General features: G+C 36.9%; 1 protein-coding gene across 1 annotated transcript; it reads right to left on the bottom strand.

Moving 5' to 3' along the window:
* Nucleotides 1-5,209: 5,209 nt before the first annotated feature.
* Syt4 (synaptotagmin 4) lies at nucleotides 5,210-14,632 on the bottom strand. The gene is made up of 4 exons (XM_048442578.3): nucleotides 14,337-14,632; nucleotides 10,764-11,578; nucleotides 8,962-9,082; nucleotides 5,210-7,944 (listed from the first exon to the last, which is right to left on the bottom strand). Exons 1-4 carry the CDS (start codon nucleotides 14,368-14,370, stop codon nucleotides 7,637-7,639), a joined length of 1,278 nt encoding a protein of 425 aa, XP_048298535.1. The 5' UTR covers nucleotides 14,371-14,632; the 3' UTR covers nucleotides 5,210-7,636.
* Between the last annotated feature and the right edge of the window lie 3,792 nt (nucleotides 14,633-18,424).

Here is an 18,424-nt window from a genome sequence, read left to right as displayed (position 1 = left end):
AGAAGAAGAAGAAGAAGAAGAAGAAGAAGAAGAAGAAGAAGAAGAAGAAAGGATGATAAGCTGGGAATTTGTTTCAAAGAGTATTTACTTCATTTTCAGTATTCCCTATATACTTAATATCATGGGATGTAAGTAAACAAAAAGTATGTTGCTTGAGTAGCTTAGACTGGTCTACATAATGATACAAACTGGAAACTTTGGCTTTAGCAGCCTGAGGTTCCATCCCATCATTGTCACAGCTCCAGTTTTAAATTACATAGTATTCCAACATTTGAGTTTACCATCACTGAAAAGTAGAGTGATATTGCCTACATCTTATATCATGCTGTGAGCTGGAATGACATGAATGAGAAAAATGCAGTGTGCTTTTGAGTTTTCAATCTAATAAGTGTTTGAGTGACTTACTACCATGAACAGATACTGGAGATGTAGTATCCACACTACAGAAGAATTCCCACTGAGAAGAATATAGAAATAGAGATGTTAAGTAAATCAACTCAGTACAGGTTCACTACCTGATGTGAACAGCAGCAGCGATGTAATCATTGTCACCTACTGCCTAGTTAGGATGACTGTTTAGGAATGAGAATTCAGTCTAGTTTCCCTACATGGATCCTATCCACAGAATCTCCACCAGATGAGTATAGGAGAGACTGATGCATCTCTTTCAGTGTGTTCCCACCTTCCTCCTGCAGGCATGTATGGGATACAATACATATTTCTATATTTGGTTCAAATCTGATTTCTTTGTTGGCTCAGAATTCTTTAGTTAATAAAATAGTAAATGTATTTACTGCATGCAAAACTCCAGTCCACCTAATCTGGATATATAAAGATCAACACAGCACACACATCTTCCATATAAGGGCCTAGTTTATATACATGAGGAAGAAACACACTTTTCTGGAAAAAAAAAAAAAGTAAGCTTGACCATGATACATATAAAGTCTATTCTGTAAGAGGGCGCTTCATAGATTTTTAAGTTCAATTAAGGATTATCTTCACATATAGCCAGGGGATTGCCTACACAATACCTTGTTCACTGAGGATAGAGCAGAGAGGTTGTGTGCATCACATGCTTTTCTCATATCATAAGTGTGGTAATATTTTGTTTGTGTTATAGCAAATAAAACTTGCCTGAAGATCAGAGCGCAGAGCTACCCTCACTAGGCAGTGGCGGTGCACACCTTTAATCCCAGCACTCGTGAGACAGAGACAGACACATCTCTGTGAGTTCAAAGTCACCCTGACCTACATAAGAGTCAATCAGTCTAAAAGAGAAATAGAGCTCATACCTTTTATCCCAGGATTTGGGATCCCAGGGCTTTAATCCCAGCACTTCCACAGGGAGGTGGAGACAGGAGTGATATGATAGAGGAATATAAGATCGGAGGAGACAGAAGCTCAGAACATTCAGTCTGAGGACTTGTAGAGACAGGAAAGCGATTTAGTCTGAGGATTTCACAGAGGTAAAAACTAGTCACTGGCTCTCTGATCTTTCTGTGTTCACCCCCTAATATCTGACTCTGAGTTTTTGTTATTAAGATCAATTAGAATTCAGGTTATACTTAAGGAGTATGCCTAGACAAGTATACTTACTTGTTAAAATTGAGAAGAGTACCCCCATTAAGTATGGGAGAAAGGGACCATATCAGGGAAATGAATGGAAAATGCATTTTCTTTGTAATATTTCATAAGCTATAAATATTCAATTTTAAAAGTGATTTCTTAAAAATAGAAATAAAAAGAAAAAATTCTAGTTAAATGTAAAATTATTTAGTGGCCTAATTATACAGGAACTGTTTCAAATGACTAAGAAATCCTCATGAAAATTATTAGGAGGATGTCCCTTAACAACACAGAAAATTTTCCCCAAATATATTATAGAACACTAATTTCCAGAAGTCATACATCAGAGAGCAATGGTAGTGCTGCTCATTCTTTCTGTGGGTTCACTACAATTGTCTCCTATCTAATCTGTTTCCCTTAACAAACACATTAAATTGCACACATTTAAATTTGATGAGTTTTAATACATATACATGCTCTTCTAATCACTACCATAGACAAGAAAGTCCCCAAAGTTTCTTCCTAATCCTTTCTAATCTGTCAGTCCTATCTATCTGTAATGGCTCCTCAGTCCCCAGCAAAGAGTCATTTCTTCTTTATCATATACAATGCTACAGAAACTTCTGACCTTTTCCATACATACACTAATATGGTATATACTGTGTATTTTGAAGGAAATGAAATGTCTATCTTTCTTTACTGAGAAAAATTATCGTAAGATTTTAAATGTTGCATACACCAAGGGTTTATTTATCTTGTTGTCAAGTAACATTATATTTTGTGGCTACACCACAATTTATCCACTTATCCACTGATGACCATTTGGGTGAATTCCTGGGTTTGACTACTACAAATTACACTGATATGAAAATTCATGTATAAACATATTCTTTAGCAATGCTAAGATGAATGAGTGATGTAATAGATTACATCCAACACACAGAGTACTGTATGTTTTCTGTTAGCAGCAAAGACAAGAATATTCCTTCTATATCCTTGTCAATATTTGGCATGCTCTGAGTTTTTATTTCTATAACAGAAATATAGCAACATTTTGCTGCATTTTTCCATTTTTTTTTCTACTTTTGAGATTAGATTATAATTGCATCATTTTTCCTTTCCGTTTCCTCCATCCAGACAGTCCCATATACTCCTTGTTCTCTTTCAGATTCATGGCCTCATTTTTTATTGTTATATCCATATATGTATTACATACATACATACATATACACATGTTGATAAATATAACCTTCCCAGTCTGTGTAACATCACTTGTGCTTTCACGGCTGACCACTGCATACTGTATGACCAGCTGATGTGTTCTTCCCTGTAGAAGACTGCTTCTCCTACCATCAACATTCCTTAGATGCCTGTCATTCTTTGTGTAGGCTTGAGGCCTCCTAGGCTTTCCTCCATCCACTTCGGCACAGCTGGTGCTATTGTTCTTGTTCTGCTCATGTTTGGACAACAATTTTGGTGAAACTTTCTGATGTAGTTTCTGACATTACTAGCAGACACAGACTCACAACAAAATCCCTGATCCTCTGCTGCAGTTTTAACTAGCATTTCCCTGATGATAAATTCCCTTAGGAAATATTTAATGCCTCTGAATGCCTTGGAAAAATAGGTACCTTTTTAAAATATTTATTTCATGTGTATGAGTATTTTGCTTGTGTAGCTTTGCACCATGTATATACCTCGTGCCCACACAGGCAAGTAGAGGGTGTTGGGTCCCCTGAGACTGGAGTTCGAGGTGGGTTGTGAGACACCATGTGCCTGCTGAGAACTGAACTGAGATGCTCTGATGTAGCAGCCAGTGTTCTTAACCACTGAACCAACTCCCTAACCATTGAACTATATCTCCAGCCTCAAAGACAGGCATCTTTTAAAACCACTGAACATTTAAATGTAATAATGGCCCATTACTTCTTTCAACATACCAGTGCACACTTTTAATATGATCCAGGTGATTTAAAAAAAATAATGCCAGTTGGTTATAGTTGCATTCTATTCACAAGAACATTGGGCCACATATGAACACCAGGTGAACATGTCATGAACACTTTCACATGGGTCACTACTGCAAAAACTACCTGATTCTCAAAGCTCTCAATGCTATTATTTGCCTGATGGGACTGTTGCAGCTACGCCTGGTTTTCTTTCCTTCTTGAAAATGAAATCCAGCTGCACTATTTTGCTATTCTAATTAAATCTATGTGGTATAAGGATGTGGCAAAGATTTAAAAAATAGTACAAGGAAGTAATATTAAAATAGTTAAGGAAAATCTGAAATATGATAAAGAGGGCAAAAAGTAAAAATATAATGGGAACCAAAATGGTCGAGTAAAAACAAGAAAATGTGGAAAAGTAAATAAAAATAGAAAAAAATAAATGAGAAAGGGCTCCTTAATGAATCCAGCAGAAAGTCTCCAAGCAATAATGGATATGTAGCCTGAAGTGGCCATGTCCTGTGATCAGATTGGTGAATACCCCAATTGTCATCAGAGAGCCTTCATCCAGTAATTGATGGAAACAGATGCAGAGAACCTAACCTAAACATTAGGCTGAGCTCAGGGAATCCTGCTGAAGAGAGGGAAGAAGGGTTATAGGAGCCAGAGGGATCAAAGACACTACAGAAAACTCACAAAAACAGCTAACCTGGCTCATCGGAACTCACAGAGTCTGAACCAACAATCAGGAAGTCTGCATAGGACCAACCTAGTCCCTCTGCATGTATGTGACAGTTATGTAGCTTGGTCTACTTTTGGGACTCCTAATCACGGGAGCAGGGGCTGTCCCTAACACTCTGACTGGCCCTTAGGAACCTATTACTCACACTGGATTGTCTCACCCAGCTTTAATACAAGCGGGGGGGGGGGGGGGGGGAGGCGGTGCTTAGTTTCACTGCAACTTGATATGCCTTGCTTTGTTGATACTCATGGGAGGCCTGCCCCTTTCTGAATAGAAACAGAGGAAGAGTGGATGAGGGGGTGAAAAGGAGGCGGGGGAGGGGTTAGGAAGAGAAGAGGGAGAGGAAAACGGGGTAAGGATGTAGAATAAATTTGTTTTAAAAAGAATCTAGCAGAAAGAGCTAGGGATGTATAGTGGTGGTGAATAAGAGTGTGGGTTCAGTATCCCTCACTGAAAAGATGAAAATAAGGAGTTGTCCACATGAAGACTGCATCTTTGCTATGGCAATACACCTCTGAAACCATGGAACTCGGGAGACCAGAAAAAGAAGAGCCTGCCTTTAACACTAACCTGTGCTAGCCTAGGCTGGCAAGACCATGTCCTGAGAAGAGCTAGAAGAATCTAATAAAGTCAACTGATGAAACCCCTGCCTATTCCCACCCTTGAAGAGAGAAGAATAGAGTGGATGAAGGAGTGAGGAATACCAAAAGATCCTTCACCTATCTGTGCATGCACCACTGAGTCCAGCGCCTATGTTCCCCAAGAACCGGGCTTCACTTCGGGTTTGGCATGTCAAAAACAAGGCAAAATTCAGACCTCCACACATGAAAGATCTTGTTGCTCAGTCTCCAGTGCTCCCTAACCTATGTAGGTGGCCTATTAGGAAAAGAGAAAACTTCAGAAAGCAGTAACACAAAACTTACAACAGAGCCATTGGCAGGACACTTCCTTGAGATTGTTTGGGCAAAAGCAGCAGTTTATTTGTGTCTTACAAACATACAGAGCTGGCACAAAAGAACAGACACCACCTCCCTTACACCATGCTTTCCTCTGCATCACTGCTACTGAACTACGACAAGTCAGTCACTGAATCTCACAGTTCTTCAGACACGGCAACCTCCCTATCTGGGGGGTTAGACTGGCTAAGCAGACAATAAATTAATTTACATGTTTAATACAGTGCAGGAAATTTAGCAGAGTTGGATATTCACATTGATACTGTAATACATTATGAACAGTACAGTGTTCAGAAATGATGAGATCACTTAACTCCCTGTCTGTTCCAACTCTTCTCTTGCTTTTCTTGTTTCTTGCTTTTCTCTTTTTTCCTTAAAACCAGTTGTAAATAGTTACAATCAACTTAACACCTTCAAAACACTTTAAATTGTGAAACTAAAAACTATTTACAAACAATTTAATGTGATTTTGAAGTATTTTTGTCAGACTTGTTTCTTATTTTTAAAAAATCCTTTTCCAATAAACATCTTATAAGCTGGATCACCATCAACTTCCTGCCACTCTGTAGGACACTTGGAAATGATGCCTCATGATATTAGAGCTCCAAGTTATAGTTCATTCCATGGCCTATGACATCAAATGTACATCCACACAAAGGCCATCCGGCCTCCCCAAACTCCACACGGTTGCAGTTCATTCCACGTTGGTGTCCCAGACTGCTGAGTAGACAGAGATGTGAGATGACCTTGTCACTGGATGACAATGAGTGCGGGAAAGCATAAAAGAGATTGATCTCAGTTTTGTACATACAGAATGAAATATATTTCCTTACAGAAAGTTGAACTTCTTCATAGTCATAAAAAGCACAGACAAGTAGTTCGGAAATACATTTTCATTGAATTTACAAACACTGTGATATCAAACACATTCTCAAAAAGGGCTCAAGCACTGACACGAACCTTGACTCAAATGGTAAAATTTTTCAGTAGACATCACCTCTAACTTGCATATTTAGTAATTCAGCTGGACCTAAGTCACACTCATGATTCTCTAACAACTCAGATATAAAGACATCACCATCATCGAGTTAAGTCTTCCCAGAGAACGCTAGAGCTCTACTTGCTTCAAACGAGTTTGGCAAGAATTTCAGAACTTAGCCACTGGGAATGGCACGAGACACGGTTCTGTATCTTAAAAAATAACAGCTCAAGACAAACTGGTCTCTGAAGACAGTGTAGCAAACACTGTCCATGCTGATTTTACAGCTGAAGTCTAGTTTGTGAATGTTTGTAGGTTCTGATAGGCTCATTCTTCTTTTGTCTTAGTTTTTTTACTTAATGTGGTTGGTTTCAACCTGACAATGTACAGAATTTAACACGTTTCCTTTTCTTTTGTTTCTCTTTAAGTAGTTTAGTTCTTCCTGGGAAAGAATAAATTAAATACTTAGGTAGCCATGCCCTCTCTGAAGGGGAAAGACAGCCTTGAAAATACACTCGTACACTGATACAGATTTATATATATATATATATTTAAAAAACTGTATTCCTAACTGAATAGCTTAAGTTTATTTTTCTCCACTAGTCTGACAGCTTCACAAAGGTAAATAGGAGTATCTTAGACCACACTGAGGCTTGTTATGGGCAGTGAATAATTCAAGACCATGGTTCTTAGGTGGAGTTACATTTTATATGACTCACATGTGATCTTGGGGAACAAAGAAAAAAATCTCATTGCAACCACAGTGTTCTTCAATTCAGCCCTTTAATTAATTAATTTCTCAACTTGTCTGCTGTCTTTGTAAAATGAACCTAAGTTACCTACCACCTTTATGATGGGATTGTATCAAATGATTACAAACCAAATGGAAATGACAGCATATCTTTGATATATAGAACAACTATTTGTACATGAAATAAACTAAAAAACAGACTTGAGGACATTTCTGTAATATCTTTGGATTGAAATAAAACCTTTTCTCCCCAACCTGAAGAAACATGGATTAATTTTCATACAAAAAGGTGTGGTTTTCATTTTGAATTCTTAACAATTACCTGGACTTCCACTACCAAGGCAAAAGTGACATTATCATCTACAACACACACCTACCTGTGACTTGAGATTAAGCTAGAGAGCTCATAACAGACTTGGTTGGCCCACTTAAGACCAGACAGAGGGAAATTGAGTATCTTATGAAAATTTAGTCAACACCTCTGATAGAGGAAGAAATTATCAAGATACACATTTACAACTGTTTTCTGGTCTACTACTTTAATCCACTTCTAACCTAAATTAATTAATAAATAATAAATAAACGAATAATAAAGTAGCTTGCTGTGCCACAAGCTTATAATAATGTATAAGAAAGGAACTTTCTTCTTGCCTAGCTAAACCCTTTAAGCTCTGGCTCACGGCCAGAAAACTACCCATCACAGAGCATGTGCCACTTAGCAATCTGTCTCCTGGGGAAATCACAGATCTCCTTCCAGTGCCCCCCACTGCTTCCTTCTGCTGTGGCACCCAGGACCAACCGCCCAATCACCTCATTTCGGGATCCCCTTTCCGAATCCAGAACTAAAAACTCAACACTTATTTCTTCAAGACTCTCACAAGGAATATCGAAGACAAACAGTTCATTGAACACTGCATTGGGAGTGCATTTTTTAACATGAGTCTTCTTTTTAGAGATCCTCTTCTTGGCGTGGTACAGGTTCACTTTGACGTAGGGATCTGCAATGACATACAAGTGTTAAATTGTCAACGGTCTTAACAAAAAGGAAAAGGAAAGAGAATGCTGCATATTGCCTAATCCAGAAAGCAAGATGAAGGCAGTGTCTGAGCTTACTGATTTTATACTCTTGGGAGTCTGTCTCCTGGTGAGGACCGCTTTTGTTGGTGTACAGGGATTTGAAACCAGGTCATGTCCTCTTTAGCTTTTCTACAGGTGGTTAGCCATTTTCAGGGTTTGCTTTTAGTTTACAAAAGTTGATCTCTCCTGTGACAATCTTACTAAAATGAGTTCAGGATAATGTAACTTTCTATATCACATAATTATATTATTTTTGATAGCAGTATATACATTATTTACCCTCATGATCTCAAGTTGTAAGAACTTGTCTTCAATTTCTACGATCAAATAATAACAATATCACTCAGCGATTCCTTATTAAAATATACATTTATAGTTTTGAAAATGCCCTTCAAGTATTATTATGCCCAATGTCTATAGTGTTTAAGAAATATAAAGAGGATACTATACTAAGAAATGGAAATATAAAAGATTTAATTAAGATCATTTTAACCTGTAACTTGGCTCATTTTCTTTCTCATATTCTACAACAAATATTTGTTTCTCAATTATTCAAAACTAAAATGCTATTCTTAAAGCCTATGTATTCTTAGAAAAATAATGAGCTCACCAAAGAATGTGAATGAGTAAGTCTTTTGAAATGCAAAAGTTCAGAACTCTTTCTGAGCAATGTCAGGCTGCATCGTTCCTCTTCTTTTGTCATTGCTGTAAGTCATCCACGCAAATGTTCCCTCCTCCACTAACTTTGTCTCACAGGCATATGACTTTCTCTGTATTGCTAGCAGAACTGACTCATAAATTTTTCCCACAAAGGAAGGAAACAAAACTCGGCAATCCCAGTACTCATCATTGAGACTGACCAAACCAGGGTCCAGTGTGAGTTGACAATACATAAACCAGTTACAGACCAAACTCTGGGATTTCAGAAGCGTTCTCACCTGAAAGTCCGGACACATCAGACTTCGGCAGGTGCCGGGCTTTTAAGACAACCACGGTGAGCGTGTTTGTGGTGGACTGATAGCATAGAGAGACCAGAAGCTCGCCCCGTCCGGAAGACTTCTAAACAAAGACAAACACAGCAAACGTAGTACTCGTGTTGAGCTTTTGTGCCCTCATCACAAAACAAACAGCAATATAATACCTTTGTTATTTTAATGCCGTGTTCCTTTTTTTTTTTTTTTTTTTTTTAGCAAGCCAGAGAATCTGAGAAACGGTTGGCCCTATGATGACTAAAACGATTGCCTGCCATCTTGTGGTTGTTTTAGGTACTACCTAATACTAAAATTTCCAAGGATTTGACCACACCCATGTTTTGAAGGATATTTAGAATTATATTCCCAAGAGGATTTTTTCTTTAGTTTTTGCTATTTAAAGATATCTTTAATCTTTTAAGTTATTAATAGTAATAGAATACATAATACTGTCAACCGATATGTGTAGGATCACAAGGCTGATATTTGATTTTAGTTTAAATTCTTCATTATTGACATTATTAACATTTGAATTCAAACCAAAGAAGACCTATTCTGCATCCAGCCACTATTCTGGAGCAGGATCATAGAATTCTTGTCCTACATAGCCAAAGTACTTCCTCAATCTAAGGAGAAAATAAATGAATTTAAGTATTGGAGAGAATTTGGCTCAAGTTTTATAACTTGCTTTTGGACAGTAACATGGATTCCTTCATTGCAAGGTGTTTATATTTTATTTTATATTAAAGACATTAGCTAAGACAACTAAAAATGCAAAATACAAGCTTTAACTAAAACTCACAAAACAGTAACAAGGGACTTGCTTATAATTAAGAACAGCTAAAGAAAAAAACATGCCAAAAAAAATATATAGCTATATTCTTGTAGCTGAGGAAGACCACCTCAAACTAAGCAACTGTCCAAAAAGGAACAGCAAAGAGAGTGGTGAAGAAAATAGCAAAGGTCCAGGGAGTTCCCTGACACTAAAGGGCCCGACCACTTAGGTGCCTTAGACAAACCACGCAGCCCTCTAGACAGAGCTTTCCCTGTTGCCAGTGTGGAGAAGACAGGAAGATGGCTACAAAGTGTTCGAAAGATATTTTTAACTCTAAAATGTGATTTAAAAAAACATAAGTAATGTAACTATTGTTTTTCTTAAATTATAGTATTGAGAGAACAAATTATTCCAAAATGCCACTATTAGGATCAATGACACCATATATTTAAAACAGAAAAGGGTTCTGTGTCATAGCATTTTCTAATCACCCAAGAATTGTCAAAGAAGTACAAGTAGGAAGGCAGAGTAATTGCCTTCCTTTATGTAGCAGGAGAATGGACATTCACAAGTCAACATAACAGGACGACCCCTTGTTCAAAAGTAATTTCATTCAAATTCCACGTCCTGAGAATGGATTGCTTTAATTTTTATTTCACTTTTGATAACCTGTGGTAAGAGGTGAAAACATGAATTTTAAAGTAGCGGTCTTTTGCAAAATATTTTAATAGAAAGTAAAAATGCCTTTTACATAAATGATGTATAAATATCATAAAGTGTGGTCTCTTGCTTTATGCCATTAAGATTCCTTGAGCATTTCAGTTGTGTATTCAGTTTCCTTTGCCTGCTCTGTTCTCTGGTTCTCTGTTTGCTGTCACCTACAGTAATTAAGGATAATGTATACCAGCTCATCATTTGAATGAAAGCACCACAGATATCTTTAAAAACTTATGCTAAAGAGTCCTTATAAATACTTAAATGCTTAAACGATTACCTTAGCATTTCTCTTAATAATCTCTCTATTCATTAACATTTTTCCATCTGATAATTCAATCCCTGAAAGAGGAATCAGGACTTCTCCAATGATGTCATCTCTTGAAAACCTGTCAAAACTCAAAATGGTGAAGTGCAAGGACAGCTCTTGGATGTGGGGATAAGGAATCCCATAGAATGTGAAGGTTTCGTCAAAAACGGGGTCCAGCGTCTTCCTCAGCACTCTGGTTTTCACTTTATGCTTCTTCTCTGGTAAGATTGTCATTTTGATGTATGGGTCAGAGGTCATGGATTGCTCATCCATGGCTGGTAAGCCCTGGGCTTCCTTGATGTTCACCACAAATGCTTTCTTCTCAAAGTTGTACTCTAGAGACAAGAAGAGTGTCCCCAGCTTCTCTTGTTTCTCTTCGGAAGTGAGGGAAGTACTGGACTTCAAGCTCTCGGGGGAAACAGTCTCCTTTTCTCTCTCCGTGAAGAGCTTTGGGGTCACATTCTCTAGATCAGGAGGGCTGCCAGCTTTGAGATTGGTTTTGGGGAAATTGCCGTTGAGGTCTCGTTTCTCCAGATCAAGATGTAGTGAAACTTTTGGCACAGCTGACTTATTCTTGGCTTCATTTTTGTCGTCTCCTCCGAACTTCTTCTTGCTGCTTAGGTTTTCAGGGTAGATATCAACTCCTTTGAGCACGTGCACGAACTTGTACGGAGGAGTCTTGTTGGACTTAGACGATCTTCTTTGGCAGCAAATCCAAGCGAAGAGAGAGACAGTGAAGACAAGACCAAATGCACTGAAGATCCCCACGACTGTGGGAATTTCATCTGTAAAACCAAATGACCAATGACGTACATTAAATGATCAGAGTAGAAATGGAAGACTATAGGAAGAGCATAATAGAGCACTAGCTACAAGTGGAGAAGATTGAGTTACTTCCCCACAGTTCTGGGCATGAATAAGAGCAATGTTTCCCACTAACTTGAGATCTAAACATAGCCCTGTGTGACACACAGGATATACATTATGATTTAAAACTCCTTACTTCAATAGATTTTTATAAATAAATGAAAAAGTATCTGGAACAAATATGGGTCATATTTAATATTCTCATCTAACTTTGTTTTACTCAGCTATCATGAGTCATAATAAATGAAAGTGTATCTGGAACAAATATGGGGTCATATTTAATATTCTCATCTAACTTTGTTTTACTCAGATATCATGAGTCAATATGAGGAAGTACTATTTTTATTATTTTTTCATTGACATTTTGAGGTTTTCCAAAAGCACCAATCTACTAACTATGAACATATATATACACATTTACATACATATATAACCAACAAATATTGGGGAACGCTGTCTTTTTAATATATCTCTATTCACCTAGGACTCAAGCAGAAAAAAATACCTAAAGACAGTAATCTACACAACTAAAAAATTATGGGAAAAAAACATGCTAGCCATTGGTTATTGTTACAAACCCATTAATTTTTTATTCTAATTGTAGAATGTGATAAAAAGATAAATGTCTACTAATAAGGAAAAATAATAAAAGAAAAACAATAGTTTGATAATAATTTAAATTCTTCAAGCCCTGGATTATCAAAAGCACAAAGTAATCTAGGTGGGTTAAAAGAGAATAATGGTCATAAATTCATAGTCATTCCCAAAATGTGAGTGAAAAGTGAGTATAGGCAATTTAGAGTTCAGTTTTGCCCTTGTCTATTTATTTATGGCAAAAGGTGATAAAATTGAAAATGGCAATGTTTTCTTAACTTTGCAAACATTAAATCATTGGCATCAAGTGCCATTCCAACAGTGATCGTGCATGAAGCATTTATCATTTCCTATGTAAGCAGACTCTTCTAACCATGACTTAGTAGTTGTACTGCCACTTTTAAAGAGTAAACCTTTGCATAAAGTGAATATAACATGTTGTGCACATTTAGCTCCATTTTATCCATGTTTTATTTTAAATAGTGAATACTAAACATAAACATCCCAGCACAAAAAGGGTTAACACTTTTTAAGACTAAGACTAATTTTTTATGCCCCTTCTCCATCTTCTAAATATTCTGTCCATTTATTTCATAATCATAAAAATGAACTTAAAGGAAATCAAATGAATAAAAGGTAAGAGAAATGTGTGAGGTTAAAAACTAAAGCAGCAATAAAAAATCTATACCTTATTTGTATGACTAAATTGAATAATGTAAAAAAAAAGTAAAGCTGCGAGTCTCCTAAATCAGAAAAAAAGAGTGAATGCTACCGAAGAAAAAGAGGAGGAAGAGTTAATCAGTTAAACAGTATGAGCTTCTTCCCTTCTCTTCAAATCTTTGTGTCCCCCACACACACCCACACAATCTAATAACTCAGGACAAGGCAGCAAAAGCAAGCTCAGGAACTAAGAAATGCTTCAGCCAATATAAGAAGAACAATAAAAGCAGTTGAAATCAATATTTTCTAAGTAGACAGACAAGTGAGCATGAACATAACGTTCACAAAGATAGTCTCTGAAGATGCCTCACTATGAGAAAATTTCTGATTTCACATCAAGAACTGAGTGTATAACACACACACATACAAATCCAATGATGAAAGGCTGAGACAATCATTAGACATATTTTATTATCTCTAGTATTCAAAACACCCCAAGGTAACATAGACTCATGTTCTGATAATGTAACTACTGATACTGTACTTAGTTTTTGAAAGAAGAGATTATGCCATACTACTCATTTTAATCACAATTATGATACATCTAGAGATACTATTCAAAAATGTCTCGATCCTTTAGTTAAAAAAATACTTATAGATGAAAAGCCTGGTCTTTTCCCATTAGAATATAATTGGACCCAGACATGTTAATTGATTTTCTAAAAGGCACGTCTAGTTTATTTACCGAAGCAGACAAGGATACCTTAGTGACAAATTTTTGGAATATGAACAGGAAAAGCTATCCAGAAAGCAGGATCTCTAATCCAAGTTTTGTGCTGCTTTTACTTAACTGTGTAGCTCCGGACTCCAAAAAGCTCAATCAGAGACATTAAATAGGCCAAAGCCAGTTTGATTTCAAAGTCCCCAGAACTACGCTGTCACAGAATTCTGTCTGTCATTAGCAACATACTTAAGGGATACAAGAAAACATAGCCGAGAAAATTATGACAACCTAATAAAATACTCATCTCAAATCCTCAACACACAAGTTATTTTATGTCACACCGAACTCTTATGTAACCAAAGGCATATGTGGCTTTCCTTAAAAGATTTACACACAAATAGGAATCATCCAGAAAATAAATGAAGCAGCGGTCTAACAACAGATGCCCTTTTCTTTCCTCAGCTCAGGCTTACAGAGCTCGGTGAACATTCGGGAACTTCTGGAAGGTGAAATCACAGAAGGCGATGTTAAGGAGAAAGATACCGAGAAAAGGAAGTAAGCCACAATTAACCATCTGCTGTTCTCGTCTTCCTTTCAAATTAGCTACTTGAAAACATACATATTCAACATCCAGAGGAGAGCAAAGCACAGCACAGCCCTGAACCCAGCCACAGCCCCAAGTTCAGCAACTTGCTCACCGAATTCCACGCGGCTGGTAGTGATAGGAGCCATGTTTTCTGCGTGCTCTGTCCGAGGTGCTGAAAGAACTCCCGACAGATTCACCTGGAAAGACCCTGGAACAAGGCTTCCTGAGGAAACAGCCCGATCCACGGACCGGCACCTGCAGCGGAAGGGGCTGGAGAAAGGTCCGCGCTTTCTATCGGCAATGTGCCACCCTGCCCTGTTCCTGTTTTGGCTCTTCTGAAAAGCTTGTCCCCGAGACTCCAGACGTGGCAGAAACACGAATTGACGCAATCCTGACGCTACAGGGCTGAAATCAGCACCTGCCCTCCCCCTTCTCCCTTCAGCCGCTCCTCCTCGCCCTCCTCCTAGCACCCTCCCTCCCCTCTTGAGGATTCAGCGCACACTCACCAATTATTTTAACTGTTGGGCTACTAGATATTAACTATGCTATTCTGTTAGGCTCAGAGACACGCAGAGACACGTCCAGAAACGTATCCTTGATAGTTTTTAATCCAAAATTCTCCTGATCATCTACAGACATTAAAATAAATGTGTCCTAGTTATCAGAATATCATAACTCATAAAAAAATAAATAGTAATGAGAGGAAAATGTCCATATCAAATATCCATTGTAAGATGCATTCTTGTTTCCTAAAATATTCTGTGAACAATTGAATGCATGCCATACTTATCACATTTTGGGGAAATCCACCAAAAATTGTTATAATAAAAATAGCTATGTTCCCTCTACCATCTCTTATATTTAAACAATTTATAGTCTAAACATTTGTTTATTGTTCCTGCTTTTCTGGTCTGTCTGCTATTTTCCTCTTAATATCTGACATTTGAACAGTTAAGATTCTTTGGAACAGTTGGAATTCAGTCTGACTGTGCTAAATTTGTTCTTAGATATGACTTTTAGTGTTTTAACACTGCTGATATAGTCATATTTACAGTCAAAGACCCTAGCTTCTAATAGGTTTCTGCAAACAAATTACAAGAATTGGACCAAATACTGAACTAATATTATGACCAGGTACTTTCAAAGGAATGCTGTTCTTTGAAATGAAGATCTGGAAAAATATGCTGTCATATTTCAATTAATTTGAATCTTAATGATATTACTCTTTATGACACTTAGCAGATTTATTAAGAAGAAACATAGAGCTATGACTTACAGCTATTAACTAATGTTTCACAGATACACACAATGTCCTTTGCTCTGAAATTCAATAAACAAATGGATTTCAGTATGTGCTGTGTTGAAGTAAGATGAGACATGAGGATGCCTCAGAAAACTGCACACAAGACAGGTGTCTGCGTATTGGAGAACAGCTGCCCCGAGCGAGCATCAGCATTGTGTCTGGGGAGACATTGGTTTCAGCCCTCTGCATCATGGAAAATTTCCTAAGCCAGAGCCTCTTTTCTTTCCCTTTCTACCAGCTCCCACACACTTGGCACTGTGGCATTCTTTGAATAGACGGTTTTTAAAACCTTACATGCTTGTGCTATGAAAACAGAGAAACTAAGTTGCTGCCTGTAATTTTCCCATGGCAGTGTCTGTGGTGGAGTCCTAAACAGTCTGATCATTTGCAGCACTTGCCTTCTCAGCCCTGTGCTTGCACCAGTGGAATCGCTCCGTGAGATGACAGTGGTGCTCATTTGTGATGCATTTCAAAGTAATCTGATTATATGATGTAAATTGTATTAAAGTATATGCTTCCCATTTAAGTTATTGTGGCATATGGTTAAGCTCATTTGTTATAAACAGAAGTGTATTCTGTGTATGTTATATAAAAATTAATGCCTCATTAACTATACCTTCAGATGGTAAAATGGTGTATAAAACCTGTCTAGACTCTTTAAAGAGCATTTCTCCAAAACCCAACCCATTGTGTGCCTCCTTATTTCAGAGAGTTCAATAAGATAAGATGACCACTTGCCCAGAGCTGATGGTATTGTAACTATTTCATTGCTTGCTTCAAAAGCAAACTGAAAATAAATGCCATTAATCAAACTCTGAAGTTTCTTTTTCATTTGATGAATATCACTTCAGTATTTATACAATCACCAGACAAGCTTCAAGCAGCATCAGATAAAGAGTGGAATCCACAGAGAAAAACCTGTTTCTTATGATTGAGAATTACGCCCTACCACATTATTGCATTGTTCTTTCAGATCTAACAAACTAGTAATCAATTTACTGACAAGCCAAACTGCTTATTGCAGTACAGACAAGGGAGGAGGGGTTGTTGCTAGGTAACCACCTTTTACCATCCAAAACACACAACCTCAAACAATTTCAATCCTGAGAAGCAGAAGGTTCTATCCCAGCAACTGTGTTTACTTCAGTGTGTTTCTTTCATTGCAAATGCCTTCACATACTATACTCAGAAATAATTAACAAAATCCTTGAATTCGGCTTAATATTTTAAAAAACCCAGGTAAATTTAATTGATAATTCTCTGATTTTTATTCTGTTTTATTTATTGTTAATTATTTAATTTAGTATGGAATCTGATTGATAAAATCCATAGTTTATTATATATACTTTATGATTTTAGCATTCCCTTATTTAAAAATGATTTTTGTTGATATACTAATATATTTCTGTTAATCACAGGGAAACTTCAAAAGTTTGTGAAATGTTAAACTACTCCTCAGTACATTTGGGGAATACAAACACATTTTTCTGGTATTTGGAGTGGACTGAATATCTGGTTATAGAAAATGAATTAAAAGTATCAATGTTCCAAGTTATTGTAAAAAAAAAAAAAGATTGGCTCTGACACAAATGGGAAGGTTTAGATTACACACATACCTGATTCTATTTATTCATTTTTGCTACCAAAGTGTCTTTATGATTTCCTGTTGGAGCTTCAAAGAGTCAAGTTTTACATTAAGATCTTTGATTCATTTTTAATTGACTTTTGCACAAGATGAATAAAATGAAATTCTACTTCCATTTTTATGTGTGTGAATGAACAAACAGTATTGTCATTCTGTTCAATACTGTTTTTTTTCCTCCAATGTATATTCTTTTTTAGCCACTATATTGGAATAGATGTCTATAGTTGCGTAGGTATCTGTTCTATTCTCTGGGATCTTGTGCCACAAAGTTTCTGCTGCTAAAACTCCATATAAAACTCCATCTCATAATATAACTTGAGATCAACCATTGTGATAAACCTAGCATTGTTATTTTTCCTCAGGATGTCTTTAGCTATACTAGATCTTTGGTACTTTTATGTTAATCTAAGAAATACTTTTCTATTTCTGTAAGAAAAAAAATGTTGTTGAAATGTGTGGTGGTTTGAATAAAATTATCCTGACAGGTTTATTAGTTTGGATGTTTGGTCCCTTGGGTAAAACTGTTTGGGTAAGGATTAAGAGGTATAGCCTTGTTAGAATAGATGTGTCACTGGTGGTGGGCTTTGGCCAGGCCCAATCTCTCTCTCTCTCTCTCTCTCTCTCTCTCTCTCTCTCTCTCTCTCTCTCTCTCTTTCTCTCTCTCTCTCTCTCCTACTTGCAGATCAGGATATAAGTTTTTTGTTGCTGCTTCAGTTCAGTTCCATGCCTGCCTACTGCCATGCTCCCCACCATGGTGCACAAGGACTCATCCTTCAGTTAAATTAGCTCCTTTACAAGTTGCCTTGGTTGTCACTTCACAGTCAAAGAAAAGTAGGAAAGACAGAATGCTGCTTTAAATTGCATTTATCTTTAGATCATTTTCATTAATGTAGCCATTTCTACTACATTAACTTTTACACCTCACGAACATGAGAGATCTTCCCATCACCTGATGTTTTCATCAAATTCTTTCCCCACTGTTAAAATTCCTACCGCATAGATCTTTCACTTACATGATTATTATTATTTCAATTTTTCTTCTACTGTGAACAGGATTTTCTCTAATCATGTTACTTATCATTATATAGAACAGCTACTGTGTTTTTAATACTGTTTTTTATCTTATTAGTTTTCTTTAAAAAAATGTTTACCAGAACTATGAGTTGTTTAAGGTAGTCTTTAAAGTCTTACATACAGGATCATATAATTGGCAGAGGGCAGTAATTATTTTCAATTTACATTCTTTTTCTTT

This window comes from Myodes glareolus, chromosome 13 (genome assembly GCF_982192425.1).
Source record: "Myodes glareolus chromosome 13, mMyoGla1.1, whole genome shotgun sequence".
Classification (NCBI taxonomy): domain Eukaryota; kingdom Metazoa; phylum Chordata; class Mammalia; order Rodentia; family Cricetidae; genus Myodes; species Myodes glareolus.
This window is presented reverse-complemented; position numbering and strand designations above follow the sequence as displayed.